The sequence below is a fragment of the Emydura macquarii genome, unplaced genomic scaffold (assembly GCF_026122565.2).
Source record: "Emydura macquarii macquarii isolate MOO-44397 ecotype Brisbane River unplaced genomic scaffold, CSIRO-AGI_Emac_v2 contig_212, whole genome shotgun sequence".
NCBI lineage: Eukaryota > Metazoa > Chordata > Testudines > Chelidae > Emydura > Emydura macquarii.
Genome location: NW_027130349.1, coordinates 6,162,133 through 6,184,833, shown reverse-complemented (window position 1 = coordinate 6,184,833; position 22,701 = coordinate 6,162,133). Strand labels below are relative to the sequence as shown.

Genomic DNA, 22,701 nt, shown 5'->3' with positions numbered 1-22,701 from the left:
CCATTATTTTTAAAAAGCTTACTATGTGCATGCTACTTCATCCTAAAACAAGCTTTTTAAATTGGAAAATGCAAAATCAACATAAGTAGTTTATGATAGCACAATCATCAAATATATAGACAGTTCACTGCAGGTGATGTGTGTCAAAAATAGTAAGGGGCAAATTCTGTCCCTGACTCCACAAAAAAGTACATAGTAAGAGGTTTTTATAACTAGGAAATGTTGGTCAATGCCTATTCTGCCATTCTCTAGAAAGAATGGCTCCAGTTGTGCACATCCCACATCTCTAAGAATGTGGGTCCCCAAAAGTGGTCAGTTACCCACACAAATGTGTCCATATCATATATAAAGATATCTGCATGCTATTACTGCAGAGAAAAGGTGAAATAAGCGCAGAGTAACACCACAAAGGAAATATGAACTTGTCCGCTAGCAATATGGAACAAACATTAATATGAAGGAAGATATCCACCAGTTCTATACATGTGATATGGATGTGTTTTCCTAATTTTGGACTCTAGAAAACATTAGGCCACAAACAGTTGGCCTTTTGTAGCTATTTACCTCTGTACAAAAAAGTTATAGCAAAAACGATTCAGACTGTATTAACTGACGTGTAATAAAGAGCAGTTTATACCAACATATGTAGTCAAACCTATTAACCCTGTGATAAACTGTGTTTAACTGTGAGATATCAGAAGAGACACTTATGTTACTGAATACACATTGTCAGTATAATTGTAGGGATGCAATTGTTGTATATATTTCTAGCATCATATGTGATGCCTTATGGACAGTATGTGGACAGTGAAACTCTAGATATGTGTAAAGGGCACACTGTGAACTAAATAACATGGTGGTGTTTGAATTCCCGTAAAACATTTTTGGTAGCAATTCTTCAAAGACAATCAACAGCTTATCTGCGCACACTAAATTCCATGCTCATCAGATGGCAGATTTTCAACTGTATGCTCATGTTGATGAAGGTGCAAAAATAGGCAGTAATTTGTCAGAAATTTACTTTTTTCAATGACACAACAGAATTTAATACTCAGATTGAAAACTACTGCTCATAGCTGTCTTCATCTAAAAAAGCCTTTCAATAGCACTGCAGCATTTAATATACCAATATGCTGGATAATGTTAAACTCCAATATTCTAGTACATATGGGCCACATAGTACTTTATGTTATTCAAAAATCTAACTGCTCACTGTGTCCTGCAGGTGTTGTGAAACCTATCAGGGTAACAGAAGGAGAGAACATGGAGTTCAAACATTCAATTCAACTATTCAGTATGTCTGTTTCACTGATGCCGACACAAACAAATCATCTTCTTCTTTATATACACAAGAAAAACATTATTGAGATGTCATTTTAAAATTATTTAATTTGTGGCCTAGAACCTCTCAGACCACTAAATTTCTGTAGTAGCATTCTTGGTATCATGCTTGTTATCCTTAATGTATTCTTTACAGAGCTGATGTTTTACATTATTTAATTCTGAAAATGTATTTAAAGTTCAGACTCACCTGCACTTTTGCTCCATTTCATCTTTCAATTGCATTTCATTTTGAAGCTGCTCTTCCAACTGATAGATAGTTTTCTGCATATTTTCCAGCTTAAAATATATACACACATTAAAAATATGCATTACAGTCTACGAAACTTGTAAAAAAATGCCAGTATTTGCCAGGACTAGGTAAATGATGTCATTGATCTATCAATTTTGTATCAAGCATTTAATGACAAAGAGGAATAGAAGAGACTGGTTTCCACTCTCTGCACCATCATTGGCATGGGAAGAAAAATCTAAAGATTATGTTTTGTTGGTTATTAAAGTTGACATTCTCTTCTTGAGGCTTTTAAAACAGATCAATTACAAAAAACCATACCACAATGTAGCAGTTGAGAAATCGAGAATCAAGGTATTTCTCAATAAAAATTCAAGTTATTCCTGCAGAACTCTCTCAGCTCATATATTTCATGATACAAAATATGTAAAATTGAGTAAGGCCTGATCCTGCAAAAATTTGGCACAGGAATAAATCTTTATGTACATGAACAGTACCACTGAAAACACAATTAAATCACTCATGCTTAAAGTGTTTACAGGATCAAGCCTAAGTTATTATTGCAAGGGATATATGAAAGATTATTTTTATTTACATGAAAATTTCCTTATTTTTAGTAGGAAGATCCACAGATCTTTTGCAGAGAATCTTCTGCCTGTCAACAGCTCAGGAAACAGAATCAGACTAGAGCTGTAAAAATTCAGTTAATGAGCAATCCAATGGTTAAATGCTCTGAGCTCCCGCCACTCTGACGTTCATTTGGGGAGAAGGGAAGCTAAGCAGAATCCTGTGGGTTTGGTTCTTGGAGGGGAGACCAAAAGGTATGCAGGTTAGCCTGTTAAGTGATTTACTGCAATGACCTGCTCCCTTTGTACGTTTAAATAATGATACACATTGGATTCCAGCTTTATAGATATTTGTTATTGTTTAAAAGTGAAAATAAAATGATTAAGAAGGGTTAAAAATACATAAAAATCTGATTGTAAAAAGTCTCATTTAAATAGTGAATGAGTTAATGACTGGGGGAGTTAATATGTTGATGGGTTTATGACTGGGACAGTTATTGACTGGGGGAGTTAACGATTTGTGTGTTAATGACAGACTTGCTCAGCTAATGAATGAGTAACTCTGCCCCCCAGCACTCAATCTCTGAGCACAGCAGCTGGGAGGCTGGAATCTCCAGGATGAGCCAGCCTAGTGCCCCCCACCCAACCCCCACCTTCACCCCAGCACATGATCTCTGAGCCACAGCAGCTGGGCAGATTGGGCCCTTAGGACAAGCCAGTCCCGTTCCCCCTCCTCCCCCCCCCAAGCACACAATCTCTGAGCTGCAGCAGCTGGGCAGCTCAGGCTCTCTCGTTTAAATGTTTGATTAATTTGCTAAACCGTGAGAATGCTGCTCATCGTTTAAATGTTTATCCTGTTACATCCCTAAATCACACCTGGGAGCCTCAGATAGGGAGGAAATGGCTCAGTCCCTGAAGATGTAGCCAATCTGAGATAATTTCCACAGCTTCTGCTGTATGACCACTTTATTCAACTTTGAAACTAACTACAAGGACTTCAGATCCTCTTACTACAATAAAGTTACTGAATAGCATCTCTTCTCTGCCATAAAAGGATGACCACCAAGATAACATCCCAGACATTCAATATTTTCATTCTCTTTAAGTGCTTGGCCATAGTTGGTTCTCACATGTTCACTCACATTTTAAGAGCTACATGGAAAGGGATTTACAGTTATAATTTATTTCCTGAAAGGAAACGTATCCAAGTGGTCTTGCTATCTATCCTGTCACCTTTCTCAAGGAACTCCTCCCTCAGCTGGGTTGTCTGGAAGAAAGTATAGATGTATTGATACTCTTCATAAAACAGTATCTAAATACTCTGGGGCAAGAGTTTTGTTTTGGGTCTCCCCCTGTATTCTGAGGAATCAGACAATTACCAGTCATTTCAGGAAGAGAAATCAAAGGACTGCTCTTCCTAGGTCTCTGGGATTCCTCCCCACCTCCTTCTGACCTAATTTGTGCTTTGAGAAATTAGGTACTAAGGATCCATAGTAGGATGATGGAGACAGGAGGCTCCACATGTTTGTCCATGCTCCTTCTGAATGCTTTCTACAGAAACCATTCCTCTGCTCTGCTGATATCTGATATTTGGGGAGAGAATCTAATGCTCTTTACCCACCTTAAATGGGAGAGGTGAGAGAGAGATTTTTTTCCAGCCTCTGAGCAGGATGTTTCCTCACTTCCTTTTTCTATTTTTTAGACTTTTCCTGCTATTCCAATGGAAAGAGAAAGACACAGAATTCATACTCCTCAAGAAACTGAGGAGTCTGGCAGGTGACTGCTCCTGCTGGTTTTATCATTTTGCTTTTTTCCACACCATTGGGCTGCTCTAAGATATCCAGAGGTGGGGTGGAGAGGCTCTGTAACTGTCTTCCTTCTAGATAAGACAGTATGCTATGTGAGTTTATCAGACTCTGCCACAAAGCTGGGAGATATGAGAGAGTTCCCCAATGCCTTTCAGAGGAAGTGGACTCCATCCTAAGACCTTGGAGTATCCCTGACAAGGAAATCTAAAGGGGGAATCCCTCCTACTGTTGCACCATACAAGGTATGTGACCTTTAAAAAAAGATTATTCCTAAGTGGTATCCCTTAGATTTTATGGACGGTGTCTAACCCCATAATTTGTAGGGACAAAGAGCGGATTCAGGGAAACCTGTACATGGAGCAGCCACTTTGTCTGAATGAGTCACACAGAAAATATGGCAGGGTTACATAAGGATTACACACTTTGATAAGAAAGGGCATGGAAGCTGGACAGAAGTAAATGAAGGGCCCCTTACAGCCTACTTGCTCCTCCGTGTCTGGGTTGCTCTCCTTTTTTGTCTCTCCATGCTGGCTACTCAAGGGAGGGTTGTTTTTTTTTTGATGGAGGGCAGAGGGATAGCTGTCCACAGTGACAGTTAGGGACGGCAACCCAGGAATTTCTGTGCTCAGTCCTGCTGGTTTGGAGCTGGCTGCCTTGTGCCTCTGGCTGCCTGTGTGGTGCAGTTCCCTGAGAGGCCTGCCCAGACATGCTGTGCTAACAGCTGCTGTGGCCAATTACCTTAGTATCAGAATAGGTGCTTACAGAGAGGTTTTTGCATAAGTATGAGGCTAAATAACAACCCAGCAAAGCCTGGAATTAACAAACTGTGCAGTTAGAATAAAAACGTTCCTTTCTGTTTTTCTTTCTTTTCTGTTTATGTTCTACATTCTGGGGCAGGGAGAGTCTGGAGAAGTCTGCCTACAGAAGAGAAGACAGAACAAAATTCTCTGGGTTTTTAGGGGCTGGGCTACACCCTGACAATGACTTAACTTGTCTGGTTCTGCCTCCTGAGCTGTAAAAAGGCTGAAGACACACTGTAAAAGAATTTGTGAACCTTCTTGCACTTAACTTTTAGAATCTGATGGGTGTTGAATTTTCAAGTGTTAAATCAAAATAAATGAGTAAAGCTAATTCATACTTCCAAATAGATTCAGAATTCCAATTAAAGAACTTTGGATTCCTTCTCTCTCTAGAATCCTAAGGTCAAATCCTGTGAGGTCCTGAAGACCCTCAAAACCCAATGTGTTCCCTTGAAATTGTAGGCATTCAGAGGCACTCAGCACCTTGTGTAACTGTATACTTAGTTGTATCAAATTACATTTACTTAACACTGTGTGCAGTGTTGTTGTAACTGTGTTATTCTCAAAATATCAGAGACAAGGTGGGCGAGGTAAGATCTTTTATTGGACCAACTTTGGTTGGCAAAACAGAAGTTTTTGAACTACACAGAGCTCTTCTTCTAGGGGATTTTCAAAATAACTAAGCAACTTAGGTGCCTGCTGAGGCACTCACTAGATGCCTGTCTGCAACTTTCAGCACCAATATCTAAAAAGCTGGCCTTAAGTTCTTATTTTCTCACATCACCAACCAGGTGACAACACACAACAAAGACGACACCAGTCAAAATGGGCACAAAGAATCAGCATCCTCCAATTCAAACACTTACTGAATTGTGTTAAGCCAATGCAAAATATATACTCGGTTCCTTTGTCCTCTGAAAATATTTATGTTGATAATACAGCATTTAAGGACAAACTATACAGAGTTATCAAAAATAGACATAAAACATAGCAAGTTCAGCAGTTGCACTTTTTTTTCTTTTATTCAACTGTACAGCCTTCCTTATCTTCCTCTGTTTGAAAAACACCTAGCACATTTTGGATTCTATTGCAATCTAGTTAATAACAAATAGTAACAGAACAGTTACTGATATCTGCATCTCAAATTTCTCTACAGAAAATGGATAATAGAAAAAAAAAGGTACTGATACCATTAGTCGCATCCAAGCTTGGTACAATAGCTATTAGAGCTAGCCAGAAATTTTCCAGTGAAACGTTTTTCCCAACAGAAAATGCCAATTTTAAATATTCAGCAACAATGGGTTGACTTTACCAAAAATCTCAGTGGAAACCTGCCTGATTTCCCTTCCCCATCCAGCCATCTCTCTGAAATCTGGGGCTTCCCAGGATCCTCAACAGGTCATCTGGAAGAGTTTTAGATCTGGGGATCCCTGCTCCTCAGCATCATGTCTGATGGGGAGTTTGAGAGCTGTGACTTTCAGGGTTACTTGACAGCTCACTAGGCAAGCTGTCCTGGAGCTGAGGCTCCTAATGGTGTCCAGAGTATCCAGGATCCCTGGTTCTTCCAGTGCTCCCAGAACTTTCAGGGTTTCTAGGCTCTCAGCTCCTCAGCAGGCTACTGGGCTACCAGAGATCTCTAGACTAGTCCATTCCCCCACTAGCTGGCTCTCTGGGGATCTGAGCAACCTGCTTCCGGTCTGGCCTACTCACAGGCTGCTTGGCTTCCTAGCTCTGTGGCAGCCTTCCTGGCATGCTGCTGCAGATCTGGCTCCCAAGGAGCATATTTTGTTTTAGAAAACAAAAACTTTTCCACTATGATGTTTTGGTGTTTCTTAAAATTAAATATTGTGGAATTTCAGTTCAGTGAAAATTCTCAGCTTTCAGCATTTTTCATTCCAATTCAGGATTACATTTTTTCCCCCTAAAACATCATTTTTCGCACCAAAACTGAATGTTTCCCTGCCAGCTGTAATAGCTATGCCAGTCTAAACAGTTAAAACAAACGGACTGGTTTTCCATATTTCAAAACAAAAATTCAAAAATTACTTCGGTATTTCAATATGCAGTGTACCCACTGTCAGAAACTAATATCAGCAAAATACATACCAGGCTTTTATCTATACTGGAGCTTGTTCTGTTATTTGAATTTTCTGCAGAGATGGATAAATACCTGTAACAAAATATTTAATTAAAAATGGTTAAAAGCACAGCTACAGGAAAGAGAAAACAAAGAATAGTTAAAAAGGATCTCCAAAAATTCCAATCTCTGTGATATCCAACTACCCTAAGGTGCTATAAGAACAGATTTTTAGTGCTTGTGTTTATGATAAGATGTAAACACATTTAATTAAAAATAACAGTTCATTATATAATTTGTCTTGTATTAAGTAGAAATCTGCCATTTTTACCATTCTTCTTCTTCTTCTTCTAGGAAAAAAGGGTTTCCGCCAAGTACTTCCTTTTATAAAATAACTCTAAAAAAAAGTTTTGCTTTCCATGGGTCAACGTTCTCTTGGGCCTTGATCCTGCACACATTTACTCACATGCTTAATTTTACTCACAGGAGTGGTACCATAGACGTCAACTCTGCAGGGGTTATGTGCACGAAACCCCCAATTAAATTAACTAGTTGGAGGGACTTGCCCTTAGACAGTATTACTGTTTTATGTAATGGTATCTTTTTGATGTACCGAGAAAATATATAAATTTGTCATGACTGTGTGTGCTTATTTGTCATGATTATGAAAGTCAGATAAAAAATGCAAATAATTTGCTGATTATCTTAACATCATGGGAGGAGAAACTGCCCCCAGCTCCTACACTTTTATGCTGAGTAAAGGAGCAAGTGTGGCATACAAGTAGGGTGACTATATTTCCCTATGCTGAATACAGAACACCTGGTAAAGTTACTCGTGTGTGTGTGTGTGTGTGTGGGGGGGGGGGGGGGGGGGGGGGTGGTGGTGTGGGTGGGTGTGTGTGGTGGTGGTGGTGTGGTATGCAGAGCTGGCCAGGGGCCACATACACCGTGTGTGTGGGGGGGGGGTGACACACACATCCCTCCCCCCACACGCATGCGCACAGAGAGGGGTGAGACACACACACACACACACACACACACACACTCCCCCACCCCTCTCTCACACACGGGGGGTGACCAACTGACCAACCCTCCCTGCCCTCCACCCTCCATGTCTGGATGGGCCCTGGGGATGGGCCCATCTCTCCCCATACTTAGCACCATGTCTTCCTGGCGTCCCCACCGTGCCTGAGGCTGCCACCAGCACACACTCACTGACTGAAACTTGATGTTTTGCTAAAATTGCCCTCTTACCCCCGTCAAAAAATTGCCTGAGGCAGACACCCAGCATGGAAAATATCAGTCTGAACAGCTAAGTTCAACAAAGTTATAAGCAACTGAAAACAGGATCTTATAACGGAAGGTGTTGGTAGCCTTAAACAGTTATTGCTACCAGCACCAATTATACTACTGAATAGTAATAACCATACAAATAGCAAATGCATGCAGTTTGAACTGATATTATTTAAAACCTTATGAGCAGTAGGGCAAATTACAAGAATCACGTCAATTTCATGCTGCTGCTTGGGAAAAAAAAAAGAGGCTAAGAGGCAGAGTCCAGTAGTGAAGCCACTACCTTTACAACAGCCAAGTGGGAATGAGAGAGAAACTTCCTTATCCTTTTCTAGCAGCCACAAGGAGGCTTTAAATTTATGAGATATCTATTAGCTAGAAACTGATCTAAAAGATAAAGTACCCAAGCAAAGTCCGGGAACAACACCCTAGGGATAAAGTGAGTTTGGGCTGGATTTGGTTTTTCATTGCCTTAGGACCACTAGTTTTGCCCTCATCCTTCTGGCCTTGCATGAACACATGCACAAACTACTCTTTTTAATCCTTTCTATGTGATTCTGGCTAGTAGGTGCCTGCTACACTTTTCAAGTCCGATTACTGTACTGCCACTCTATGTATGGTTAATTCAGAATCAATAAGAGTGGCCCGATTACAAAATTACTGTAACATTTTAAAATACTAATGTTCAGCGGTACCATTTTCAAATAAATATCACTAATTATAGTACTCTAGAACTTTTCATTTTTGAACAGCCTATTATCTAAATATACAGTGTAGGTGGGGGGGAGAGAGAACATGTGTACACACACAAAAATAAAATAAAATACAATACAATACAATACAATACAATAAATAAAATAAAATCAGAACTTGGTGCTAGAACACAACATTAATTTGTTTTCTCTATACTTACTGACGGTTGCTGTAGTATGTAAATCCTACAAAAGGTAGCTGATTGCCAACAAATGCTTTTGGTATAGGGAATGTTTCTTCCTCTCCCTTGTCTTCTTCCAAATCATCAAAGTTACTAGTGTCAATGTCACTACTTAAATCAGGCACAACTGGTGCTACAGCTACAATAAAATAAAATTATCATTCCACTCAAATGACATAATCAGCTATATGAAAAATAAATGTAAGTGTTATGATTAATATTAGAATTATTGTACCTTCTGTTACAGGGGTCTTCAAGTCAATAATTTGTGTTATTTTAAAATAGCCACAACTTGATATTTAGGGATTTGTGTGCGTCAGTAGGTGGACGGATGTGACAGTGATGATCTGAACAAACTTAGGTCCCAATCCTGCACTGCATGGGGCAATGCACACTCAGTGGGGCACTGTGCAGGTGCAGCAGTTAAACTCTGTGCTAGGATCAGGGCCTCAATTGAAATCTATCCAGTTAACCATGGACTGCATAAAAAGCCAACAGAGGAGTTCAGAGACAAAAACTGCAGCAAAGACCAGTGAAGAATCATTAAGGTCTATAAAGTCAGATTCTCTTTTGTGTTCTGGCTCCTTTGCACCACTCTGGCAGTGATAAAGAGGCACAAAGAAGGCAGCTTTGGCCAACTTAGAATTCTGTTGTCGAGTTTTCAGTTATAAAAGAGCAAGCAAACTTGATTCCTGCATTACGTGTCCCTCCCTACTCAGCCATGACTTTCAGGGCACGTCAGGGGCATACAGACACAGAAGGGGACTTGATCTGAATACGTCCTGCCCAATCCCCAGCTGGCATAAAGTCTGTTTGGGGACTACCAGCAAGGAAAGCTTAGAGCATTCTCCATTGCATGAGTGGATGTAAATTCTGGAGCAGCAGAGAACCTGGCCCTCAATTCTTCAAGAGGTCTTAAGATACAATCAAAACCCCACATTTAAAATAAATCTGAAGAACTGGGTTGGCTTTACAAAGAATGGCTATCATAAGGCAATTTTTGCATTCAAATCTATTCATTTATCACGTGCAATTACACTGTTCTTATTCTTGCAAGAAAAAAGTTTATTTTGGGTTCAAATCAAAAGTCTGAATTGTTTTTAAAACTATTTGTATAACAAGGAGATGTAGTTACTCTAATGTCGTATAATCACACATCCTTTGATGATAACCCCTCTATTGGCAACCATTTGCACTGACAGAAAAGAATGTTTACTTATCTTTCAGTAACGGTGATTCTTCAAGATTATGTACATCAGCATGGATCCCACTGTAGGTGTGCACAGGTGTGCAATCGGATTCTTCAGAATAGCAATGTCCGTGGGGGCTGTAATATACCTACTCATGCTCCCATATGAGGGCATAAAGGGTGGGCCAACCACAACCTTCCCTCAGTTCCCTCACAACTTATACCCTGAAGGCTCCGGGAATGGAAGGGGAGCCCGCACAGGTTACTGGAACAACACTGTCAACAACATCTCAAAGAATCACTATTACTGTTGGGTAAATAACTTTGCTTTCTTTTTTGAATATGTGTCAGTATGGATTCCACTGTAAGCAACTGGCAAGCAGTATCCCCCTGGGATAGTGGGAATGAGGAGTTCCAGCTAAATCAGTTGAACAGTGAGGCTTAGTCTACACTTACCCCAGCGATTCGGCGGCAGTCGACGGGAGTTACGCAAACTACACAGAAAACTTGTGTAACTCCTGTCGACTGCTGTGCTTCTCTTCTGCACGCCGTCTTCACGCCACTTGCGGGGGCGGATTAATAGCGTCGACTTCTGAATCGACCAAGCGGGTCTTCACTGACTGCTCAGTCAATCCAGATAAGTCGATCTGACAGCAGGAACTTTGCCGCCGTCAGTGTAGACATAGCCTGATTGTTCAGTACTGCTCTAGCAGCTAAGCCCAAGCGAAAAATGTCTGTCAAAAATCAGTGGGTTATTCTACATCATTGCTTTGCAGATTTCCGATATTCGTACATTTCTGATGCAGCGGATTGATACAGCCTGAGCTCTGGTGGAATGAGTCCATATATATGATAGAAGAGGTGTACCAGCCAACTGGTAATATGGTGAGATACTTTGTGTATACATTTTGAAAGTCATCTTGATGAGATGGCCTGACTTTTAGAGCACCTAGCTAGAATGAGAAATAGACAGGCAACAGACTGAACAGTTTGGTCCTGTCAACGTAATAAAGCAAAGTCCTGAACACATCTAGTATATGCAATTTCTTTTTTCCCAGTGCCTAGTATGGTTTCAGGAAGATAGGTAGGCTGATTGATTGATTTAGATGAAAGTCTGAGACCACCTTGGGAATGAATTTCAGGTGAGATCTTGTACCATCTTGTCTCTATGGAGTGTTGTATAGGGGAGCCCAGCATAAGTGACTGAAGCTCACTCACGCTTCTGGCCAAAGTAATAGCCACAAGGAAGACTAACTTCAAAGGGTGATGTTGTCAGAAGCATTCTAAGAGGTTCTATGAGTCTTGGGAGGATTCAGTTGAGATCCCAGGCAGGAATAAGTTCTTCAGCTGATTGGTAAGTATTTATTAGCCCTTCAGCTTAATACTGTCAGGTGAGAAAAGACAGAACAACTGTATCAATGGATGACAAGTAAAATTGTTGCAAAGTGGATTATAACAGAACTGAATGCTCTTTCAAGAGCAACAAATAGTTAAGAATCTTCTGTATCAAGGCCTGAACTGAATCCAGACTAAGTTGATGTTTCCATATTGAAAACATCTTTCATTTAGATGAATAAGTCTTTCTGGTTGATGTTTTCCTGTTTTGTATCAGGATTTCCTGGACCTGCACAGAGCAAGCTTGTCTGTGGTATTCAAGAGCCAATATCCACATGATCAGGTGCAATGACTTTGGGTTTGGATAGAGTAGCTGTCACTGCCAGGTCATGGGCAGCCAGACCAAGTGGTCAGAGCCAGAGTCCACAGTCATGAGAGGGGAGTCAAGAGTCAGGATACCAGGTGATCAGAAGTAGGAGACAAACTTGAGATGAGAACTATGAGTCAGGAACCTGAGTCAGACTGGCTGAGGGTACTGGGGGGTTACAGGCTGGAGACAAACTGGAGATCAGAGACCATAAATCAGATGCCTGGAGTCAAGTCGGGTCAGTATGCCAGGAAATCAAGCCAGGGGAGCAGGAGCAGAAAGCACAAGGCACACAGTCCAGAGCAGGATGGAGCCCAGTTGTTCGGATAGCTTCCTGTACCTGCTGCTGGCTTAAGTATGACCAGCAGCTCTGGGACTCTGCCAATAGAACCTCAGAGGTGAAGCCCTGAATTGGGATTGGACTTCATGGATCCTTGGTAAGCAGTTGACAGTAGACTACCAGGTGGAGGTAGGGGCCTCTCCCATGAATTCTGCAGACCTGGGTTTAAGACCTGAGGTCCTGACAATAGCTGTCCATAGCATTGGAAGATCAGGTGCAGGCAGCCCAGAAGCTGAATGTATATCTGCAACAGAGCTGTAATCCAAAACTGCCTCTGTCAGTATGGAGCGCAGAATTCACAGATTCTAGTTACAGCAATATTCACTCCCCCTACCACAGCCAGAGGGGGATTTGAACCCATGGCCTCTAGCCCTGGAAAAAGATTCCATGCTCCTACCCCACCAGGCCATCTATGAGAATAATAGTGGATTTGTCTGCTCTGATTTTGGAACTCATCCCGAAGATGAGAAAAATCAGTGGAAAGGCATACAAGAGGCCTTAGGACTACTGAAGAAGGAAGGCATCTGGTATCAAGCCCATACTCAGGCATGCTGTGGAATAGTTCTAATCATTGGTAGCAAACAGGTACTGTAAAAAAGGAATATCATACTTCTGATGGACATCTGCAGTGACCACTCAAGAAAAGTTAGATGGTCTACTCAGAAAGTCTGCCAAGTTAAATCCTGGGAAGTGAAGAGCCAGAGGCGTTAATTGTGTAGGTGGCCTGGGTTTCACATCTTCCAGACAGAGGAGAAAGAAGCTTGTGCCTCCTCGCTTGTTTATACAGAGCATAGTAGAGGTGTTGTCTGCCAGCACGTGCACTGTGGCGTTCTGAAGAACAGATAGGAATGTCATGTATGTGGGCCTGATGTCTCTGAATTGTGAATATGAAATTCTAAGTCTTCAGGGGACTAGGTCCTTTACATTTGTATGTGATCCAGGTGGACTCTGATGCGTTCATAATTAAAGTTTTTGTTGGAGAGGGGACAGAAGAATAGTACCCTTCCACACGTTGGTGGGTTTCTTCCACCATCCGAATTCAGCAATGATGGGAGGTGGAATCATTTGGTGTTCCCCTGCAGCACAGACCAATATGAGACAAAGTCGAAGCAGTCACAGGTGAAGTCTGGCAAAGTGGCATCATATATGTGCACACTGGTCCCAGACACATCCATACCATTGTGGTCAGGTTTGAGTCTTTCTTGAGCACTAGTGACTGCATTGACAGGAACTTGTCTTCAGGTAGGTACACGTTCATCAACCTGGAATCAACCAAGACTCCTATGAACTCAATCGTCTACAATGCGAGAGATGTTTTTTCGTAGTTCACCAGGATGCCCAACTGAGAGAATAGGAAGATGGCGTAATTCCACGATTGCTGCCATCTCCTATTGGGATCAGCCAATCATCTAGGTAAGGGTAAGGGCGAATGCCCCTTCCTCTAAGACATGTCGCTACTACTGATAAGCACTTTGTGAAGAGTTTCAGAGCTGTGGAGAGTTCAAAAGGCATTATCTTGTGCTGGTTATGACTGGCCCGCAATGTGAACCATAAGTATTTCATGTGGGCCAGATGGAGGCTATTTGGAAATATGCATCTTGCAAGTCAAGAGTTGCACACCATTCTTGAGCATAAAATGATGGAATCAAAAAGCATTACTATCCTGAATCTGAGGCAACATTTGTATTTGTTCAGTCTCCTCCGATCTAGGATAGAATAGAAAAACCCTGTCTACAGGATAAGAATATATCAGGAGTAGAAGCCTCTTCCCTGTACTCTTGCAGTACGTCTACTGCAGCTCCTAAACACATCACAGTTACAGGCTCTCATGAGAAGGGCCCCTGAAGAGGGACAGGAAAGGGGGTGGGTAGGAGCCATGCACTGGAAATATATAGACTAGACTTGGGCAATGTCTAATGCCAATTTATCAGCTGTGATGGCCACTCTGGCCTGCTGGAAGAGGGCAATGCAGTTCCCAAAGTTGGGGACAAGCCCCAGATTGGCTCCAGTGTGACTGGTGATGCTCTTGTCAAATCTGCTGCCTTTGAAAAGGGATTAGGTTGGTCACACAGGCGTCTGCTGAACTACCTGGGCTTCTTTCTTTGTTGATAATCTAGTTGTCAACCATGGTAACGAAATGGGGTCTTCTACCTTTGTTGGGGCTGGTACTTGTATGGCTTTCTATAGGAAGCCAGTGTGTATATCCTCAGAGATCACAGCATGGCCCTTGAGGGAATGGAATGCTTCATATGTTCTCTGGATGATGAGCTAACTTCCTTTGTAGAGCACATTCTCTATAGTAGCCTGTACCTCACGTAGCATGGCTGAAGCCATAAGGGCTGGCTCATGGAGAGATGTACAGGATGTGTAAATGGGCTAGTTGACCCAACATGCAAGTAAATCAGGCTTACCCTCAAAGAGTTCTTTAACCATACAAGGAAGACAGATGATCCTTGTTGGACAGTCAATACTCTGAAGAACTGAAAGAACATTCTGCAAGGGACAGGTGGACAACAGAACAGTATGCTGCAACTGTTAAGTCAACAGGCAAAAATCCATTGGCAATGGTTCTTATCGGCACTAATGACACCACATAGCCAGAATATCTCGCAGAGTGTATGACTTCAGGGAACTCAGAAGCATGCTAAAGAAGAAGAATGCCCAAGCAACATTCTCTGATATACTTCCTGTCCCACAAGCAAAGGAAGACAGAAGGCAGAAGATCCTAGAAGTGAATCACTGACTAGGTGGTATAGGGTGGAGGCCTTTGGTTTTGTGTAACATTAGTCCACCTTTTATGGGGAGAGGGGGCTGTCTGGATGGCCTCCACCTTAGTAAATGGGGGACCAAGTTCCTTGTGTACAGGCTGGCTAGAGTAGTCTGCAGGGGGTTAAACTAACAGCAAAGAGGAGGCTTAAAAGGCGGGAAGATATGAGCACTCAATTAGCACAAAATCGAGATGTTGAGAACAAATTTAATCAAGAACCCAAAGAATATGAAAAAAAGAAATCCTTGAATTGCCTAGATACAAATACTAGAAGCCTGGGTAGCAAACAAGAAGAATTGTTCATGAGCATACATTCAATATAGTTGGTATTACTTAAATCTGGTGGGATGATTCATACGACTGGATGTTAAAATCAATGGTTATAATCTATTTAAAAAGTACCACCAAGTGGGCAAATGGGGAGGCTCTCTACATAAAAAAAATGGCATTACTTGTTTCCAACTCACTGACAACTTGGAAGGAAATGATCTTGAATGCTTATGGATCAATATCCTAACAGATAAAGCACAAGACAGGCTATTAATTGGGTCTCTTACAGACCATCAAGTCACACTAGGGAGAAGGACATGACCACTTCCTTATGCACTTATTGATAATATGGAGTGGGGGGAAAAAAACCTGTGTGATCATGGGGTCCTTCAATTTGAGTGACATGTGTCAATACTAAAACATTCTTGGAATTTCTAAACATTATAGATTATCATTTTCTAACTCAAAAAGTGTTGCACCCAACACAGGGATTCTATGTTAGAACAAAGTCTAACAGATAAAGAGGAACTAATCACAGAACTAGAAGTTAATGGTAGTTTGGGTACAAGCCAGAGATAGTAAGAGTGAACCATTCCACCCTTTTTACACACACCGGAGCATGAGGAGGCTCAGGGAGTATGCATCATTCCAATGGACATGGTTCTTCAGAACAATCCAATCTTGGGCACACGAGGTGCATGCACACCTACAGTGGGATCCACACTGACATATACTTTAAGAACACTGAACCACATCATTACTAGTCATTACCCTCTTCTGTAAAAATATGCTTCTTGGGATTGATGAGCATGACCCCATGCCATCCACTCTGAAAAAGTGTGTCTGCACAGTTCTGACGTTAAACAAAAAGTTTTATCCTTGTGAGTTCTCTATGAATTTTTTTCAAAAATCTTTACTAAAAATAAATATGAAGAGATTCAACGCTGAATCAAGCTGTAAAAATAAACAAGCCCCAGCACTACCCTCTCAGGCATAAACCTGAACAAACAGGCTTTACACTGTATTCTAAAGGTCAAACTGAAGTGGCTTTGTCAGACCAGTGGGAGAAATGAATGCCAGAGTTGAGACCATACACTGAAAACTTTGTCTCCAGCTCTCAGATTTTCAAATTGAGACATGGCTAGCAAGAAGTTACTAATTGATCTCCACTATGTGATGACCCAGGGAGGAATTTCTCAGATATCTAGGACAAACATGTTTAAAAACATATAGTCCCTGGAGCAGTGTTAATATGCTTTCTATGGCTCATACCAATAAGCAAGCAGGCAGATGCATTCTGCATCACTTAAACTTCTAGGACACTATTTCCATTCAAAACTTTCTATTGTCACTGACCTTCCAGAAGCTTATCATATCATTATGAATTAAGGAATGATAAATACAGAAGACAATGTTGCTGAGAAACAGATCTGGTCTCAGCATTTGCTAAAAGAAAAAAAAATGGAACGAAGAAAATCCTATACTGTGTGGGAAATCTAAACAGATTTGTCTCTTAGAAAACTATAGAACAAAATATTAAGTACATTAGTTCAGTATTTAAAGAGAAAAATAGTCTCCCATTAAAACAGAGAGATGACAGCCCTTTCCCTGATATATCATGTAAAAATAAGACAATATTACTGCTTCTGTACAAAGAACTACTTACTGTCTCTAAGAGTTTCCCAAGCCCATTGATCATTTTTGAAGAAGAGATGTCGTTTGATTTCTTCTACACCATTTCGTCCTAACCTCACTTCCCTGTAAAGAAATTTTTTTTTAAATACCATGTAAGATATTTCCTTTCCTTTAATGAGTGGTTCAAATGTTCTAGAGTTTAGAACTGAGAATTTACACCAGTCAAGTAAGGGCAGTATAAAACCTTTAGTTTCTCTGAAGTTGTGACATGGAATGCACCATACCAGCACAAGTGGGTTCATGAGATTTCTTCTCTTCATTGTAGAACACGGTCTGGTCTTAGGCCTTGTCTACCACAGGAAACTTTTACCAGTTATGTTGATATAGTCATATCTGTATAACACCACTCCCTCTCCTCCTCCCTCTCCCATCCCCCAGTATTATATATATATGGACACTCATTCAGGTATAACATAAGGAATTTTTGGTTTAGATTAAACCCCCTCCTAAGTGACATAGGATAAACAAACAAACAAAAAAACAGGGCCTAAAGCGCGGGAAGCGCCCTCGTTTTTTTCTGAAAGGGCCCTCCCCCTTCAGATGGGGGAAAAGGGGGTGCAATTCCGGGGAAGAGGGGGACATATTGTTAGACAAAAGTCCACAGGCGGGCTCCATTTAAAAAGTTTGAGAACCACTGCATTAGTGTACCGAAAAGGAGGTGTTAGACTGATATAACTACATTAATTTAAATTCACATCTTTGGGTATGCAAATAAACTTTTAAGTGTAGACAAAGCCTTGGGCTATCAAATCCCTAGCTGAAGAGTTAAAGTGTCCCTCTAATTTAAGAAACAGGGCACAATTATCCACTCACTTCCACTGTTGTAAATAAGTAACTCCATGAAAGTCAGTTTCGTTTGCTGAGAAAGGAAAATCGGGCCCATTATCTCTTGTCCAACTTCTTTATAATATAAACAGTATTTACCGACAGCATTCACCCACTCTTTCAGAAACAGAAAACACGGTTACCAACCTTCTGCAACTGTTGATCTTCGAGATGTGTTGCTCATGTCCATTCCAAATAGGTTCGCATGTCTCATGCAGTCACTAGATGATTTTCCCCCTCGTAGTATCCGTAGGGTCGGCTCTGGAGCACGATGGAGTTGCGCCTTTATGGCGCCCTATATAGGGCTCTGCCAACCCCCACCTCTTCAGTTCCTTCTTGCCAGCAGACTCCAACAGAGGGTCTTGGAATGGACATGAGCAACACATCTCGAAGAACAACAGTTGCAGAAAGTTAGTAACCATCATTTCTTCTTCGAGTGCTTGCTCATGTCGATTCCAAGTAGGTGACTCCCAAGCAACTCCGTAGGGGGTGGGGTTGGAGTTGAATAGATTACAGATTGCAGAACTACCCTACCAACTGTTGTATCGTCTCTGGCTTGATGAGTAATGCATAGCGTGCCACAAAGATGTGGATGGACAACCATGTTGCAGCCCTACAGATGTCCTGAATCGGGACCTGAGCTAGGAATACTGTTGAAGGACGCCTGGGCCCTTGTGTAGCTTGGGTCCAGTACATTCGCCAGGTCATAACAGGTCTTGATACAGGACATGATCCACTATGAGATTCTTTGACATGAGACTGGGAGGCCCTTCATCCTATCTGCTACTGCTACAAAGAGTTGAGATGTTTTTCTAAACGGTTTAGTTCTTTCGATACAGAACTGACATCCAAGTGTATGTTCTTACCGAAACATTTGCCTTCCAGATCCGTACTGAAGACTTAACAGGCAAGGCATACCACTCTTAAATCTCTCACATTGATGTGGGTAGATAGATTTTCCAGAAACCAAAGCCCTTGAGTCCTGAGACATCCCAGGTGAGCCCCCCAGCCTGTCTCCAAAGCATCAGTGACCAAGATCAAAGAGGGAAACAGAGAAGTGAAAGGGATTCCTGCACAGTCCAAGTGAATGAAGCTTCTGCTCGTGGCCATTGGTGTGCAGTTTGGGGTTAAAAAACAGAAGAAATATGTGCTGGTTCGAATGGAAGTGTGACACTACCTTTGGGAGGAAAGCTGGGTACAGGTGAACTTTTTCTTTGAAGAAGATCATATGAGGAGGCTTGGATGTCAGGGCCTTAAATTCTGAAACCCTTCTAGATGAAGTGATGGCCACTAGGAAGGCTACCTTCCATGATGGGTATAGGAGCAAGCATGTTGCTAATGGCTCAAACGATGGTTTCATCAACACTGATGAGACCTTAACTTGGTACTATTGGGGGACCAGCTGACGTGTCTGAGGAAGTAACCTGTCGAGGCCCTGGAGAAAGCAACTTTCTGGATGATTTGCAAAGACCAAACTGCCTGCTACCCAAGGATGAAAGGCCAAGATTGCAACCAAGTGAACCTTAATCGATTACACCAAAAATCCCTGGTGCTTAAGATGCAACAGGTAGTCCAAGAGTAGAGGTATGGATGAAAGTTCAGGTGAAGCACCTTTCTGGGTGGACCAAATGGAAAATCTCTTCCATTTAGCCAGGTAGGTAGCCCTAATGGAGGGTTTCCTACTACCCAGGAGGAACTCTCTGACCTGCTGTGAACATTCCATCTCCTGGGGGTTTAGCCATGGAGTTTCCATGCCATGCAATGGAGGGATTGTATGTTTGGGTGTAGAAGGTGGCAATGATCCTGAGTGATCAGGGCTGGTACTAAAAGAAGGCTGATGGAAGTCTCCACCGAGAGTTCGAAAAGCGTGATATTCCAGTGCCGGCGCAGCCAACCCAGGGCTACCAAGATTATTCAAATCCTTCTTTCCTGACCTTCAGAAGGACCTTGTAACTAGGGGTATCAGAGGGAATGCAAAGAACAGGCGCCCTGTCTATGTGATAAGGAATGCGTCCGCCATGGACCAGGACTGTGGTTTTCGAATGAGAACTGAGTGCATTTCTTGTTGGATTTCATCATGAATAAATCTATGTGGGGGGTTCCCCACCTCTGGAAGATGTCGTTCACCACATCTGGATCGAGAGACCACTCGTGGGTGAATATCGACCTGCTGAAGTAGTCTGCCAGCACATTCTGAAACCCTGGCAGGAAAGACGCTCCCAAATGAACCGTGAGCTATGCAAAAATGCCACAGGTCGAGGGCTTAGGGGAGAGGAGCAAGCACCACTCTCTCTGTTTATATAAAACATCGCTGTTGCTTTGTCTGTCCTTATGAAAACGCATTTGCCTTTCAGGTCTTTACTGACGGCTTGACAGATGAGGCATACTGGTCTCAGCTCCCTCACATTGATGTGGGCAGACAGATCTTCCAGAGACCAGAGCCCTTGAGTCCTGAGGCATCCCAGGTGAGCCTCGCAGCCTTTCTCCAAAGCATCGGTGACCAAGGTCAAGGTGAGAGACGGAGAAATGAAGGGGACTCCTGCACAGACTAATTGTGGGTCTAAGCCACCAGTGGAGCATTTCTAACATGGATGGAGGAATTGATACTGCTCTGTCAATGCAATCCCAGGATGGGTGGTAGATTGAGGCCAGCCATGCCTCTAGGGGCCTGAGACGCACTCTGGCATGTTGGGAATACATAAGCGCATGCCGCTAGGTGGCCCAACAGTTTCAGGCAGCTTCTGGCTGTGGTAATGGGGTGCTGTTTCCATTCCTCTGTGATGGAGCATATGATCCAAATCTTAAGTCCGGGAGGTATGCCCAGGCCTGGTTTGAATCTAGGACTGACCCTATAAATTCTATCCTCTGGGTAGGAATCAGGATTGACTTCTGCACACTGATCAAAAGGCCTAATCTGGTGAAGGTCGAGCTTATGAATTTTATGTCCGCTTCCACTTCCAGTGGTCTTTGACCAGCCAATCATCCAGATATGGATAGACCAGTATCTGCTGCTTTCTGAGGAATCAGCAGCCACAATCATCATGTACTTTGTGAAATCTCTGGGAGCTGCCGCAAGGCCAAACGAAAGTACTGTGAACTGATAGTGAAACCCATTGACTATGAAGTGTAGGAAACTTCTGTGCCTGGAGATAATTGACATGGATGTACACGTCCTTTAAGTAGAGGGCGGCATACCAATCACCCGGATCCAGGGAGGGAATAATCAATGCCAAGGAGACATTGTGAGTTGTGGAACCTCAACTTCTTTGCGGATCTGTTGAGATTTTGCAAGTCCAGAATGGGCCTGAGACTGCCTTTGGCTTTTGGGATTAGGAAATACCAGGAATAGAATTCCTTTCCCCTAGCTCCCAAGGAGCCTCTTCCACTGCTCCTGTCTTTAGGAGTACTTGTATTTTTGAATCAGAAGTTGCTCATGAGAGGGGTCCCTGAAGAGGAATGGGGAGGGCGAGGGTCATAAGGACCTGAACTGGATAGTGTATCCCAGTTCTACTGTGCGTAGCACCCAACAGTCTGCATAATCTGGGCCCATGCATAGTAGAAATGGGATAAGTGGTTTGAAAATAGAAGATATGGAGGATCCAGGGTTTGGGTTGTACATTGCCCTCAGGCATACACTGAAAAGTTATGATTAGGCCCTGGGGGTTGTTTCGATGGGCCTGCAGCCAAAGTCCTGTTTGTTGTGGCTGATAGAAGCAAGGAAGTGCTTAAGGTTTAAAATGTCTCCTCTGGGGTGCTGGAGTGCATAGGCCCAGGGACTTCAGGGTGGCCCAAGAGTCCTTGAGACTATGCAGCTTTGAGACAGTCTGTTCTGAAAACAAGGACTGACCCTCGAAAGGAAGGTCCTGAATGGTTTGTTGGACCTCGTGGGGGAGGCCCGAGGCTGCAGCCAAGAGCTGAGGCAATCACTGTACCTGAGGCCATGGAGTTGGATGCTCCATCTGCCGCATCCAGAGCCTTTTGAAGCCAAGCCTTTGCAATTGCTTTGCCCTCCTCCACCATGGTCATGAATTCCTTCTTGGAGTCAGGTGGGATGGACTCTGCAAACTTCAGCATAGACCCCCCAGGTGTTGAAGGAGTACCTGCTCAACACCGCCTGTTGGTTTGCCACATGGAGTTGGAGGCCCCCAGTGGAATACACCTTTCTGCCAAACAAGTCCATCTTTTCTGCCTCCTTTGCTTGGGGTGTAAGGCCTTGGTGCCCTTGCCTCTCCCTCTCACTGGTCACTGCAACTACCAAGGACTCTAGAGGGGGGTGGGTATAGAAGTATTCATGGTCCTTAGATGGAACAAAGTACTTCCTCTTCATCTTTTTAACAATTGAGGGAATGGAAGCGGAGGTCTGTCACAGTGTCTTGGTGGTATGCTGAATAGCATTTATGAGAGGCAGAGTTACCTTGGCTGGTCCTGATGGGGTTAAAATGTCCATCATCAGGTCTATCCCCTCCACCCCCTTCGCAGACTTCATCATCCTGGAACCCCAGGTTTTGAGCAACTATCCCAAGTTGTTCTTGGTGGGCCCTGTTGTCCTCCACAGCTGATGCCAGTAAGGAGCCAACCACCATCATCGGGTGAAGAGGATGATGATTTCCTTCTGGGTGTAGTCTCCTGACCCTCTGTGCACAGGAGATCACACAGTGCTGGTTGTTCAAGTTTGGTGCCTGGGTCAACGACGTCAGGCTCTGTGACGGGAACAGCGTCATACTCAGTGCCGGTGTCTGCATCGAACCAGGGAATGGTCTCTGACCGGGGCTATTAGTATCTGCTCCTGGATGCCAGTAAGAGTGAGCATCCTGAATGAGACCCCTGGGCTTGGTGAAAAGCTAAAGTGGTCCAGAAGGGCC

The 22,701-nt window shown here is 42.8% G+C and overlaps 1 protein-coding gene across 5 annotated transcripts in view; it reads right to left on the bottom strand.

The window, feature by feature from the left end:
• Window positions 1-22,701, bottom strand: part of ROCK1 (Rho associated coiled-coil containing protein kinase 1) — a 165,532-nt gene that overhangs the window by 71,385 nt on the left and 71,446 nt on the right. For all 5 annotated transcript variants that reach the window (XR_010919512.1, XM_067546875.1, XM_067546883.1 and 2 more), the window contains exons 9-12: window positions 16,986-17,077; window positions 9,031-9,190; window positions 6,854-6,917; window positions 1,532-1,620 (exon numbers count right to left, since the gene is read on the bottom strand). Coding sequence is in view for 4 of the 5 variants with exons in the window: in XM_067546875.1 (XP_067402976.1) it covers window positions 1,532-1,620; window positions 6,854-6,917; window positions 9,031-9,190; window positions 16,986-17,077 (405 nt within the window). In the remaining variant the exon portion in view is untranslated. The remainder of the gene's footprint in view (window positions 1-1,531; window positions 1,621-6,853; window positions 6,918-9,030; window positions 9,191-16,985; window positions 17,078-22,701) is intronic.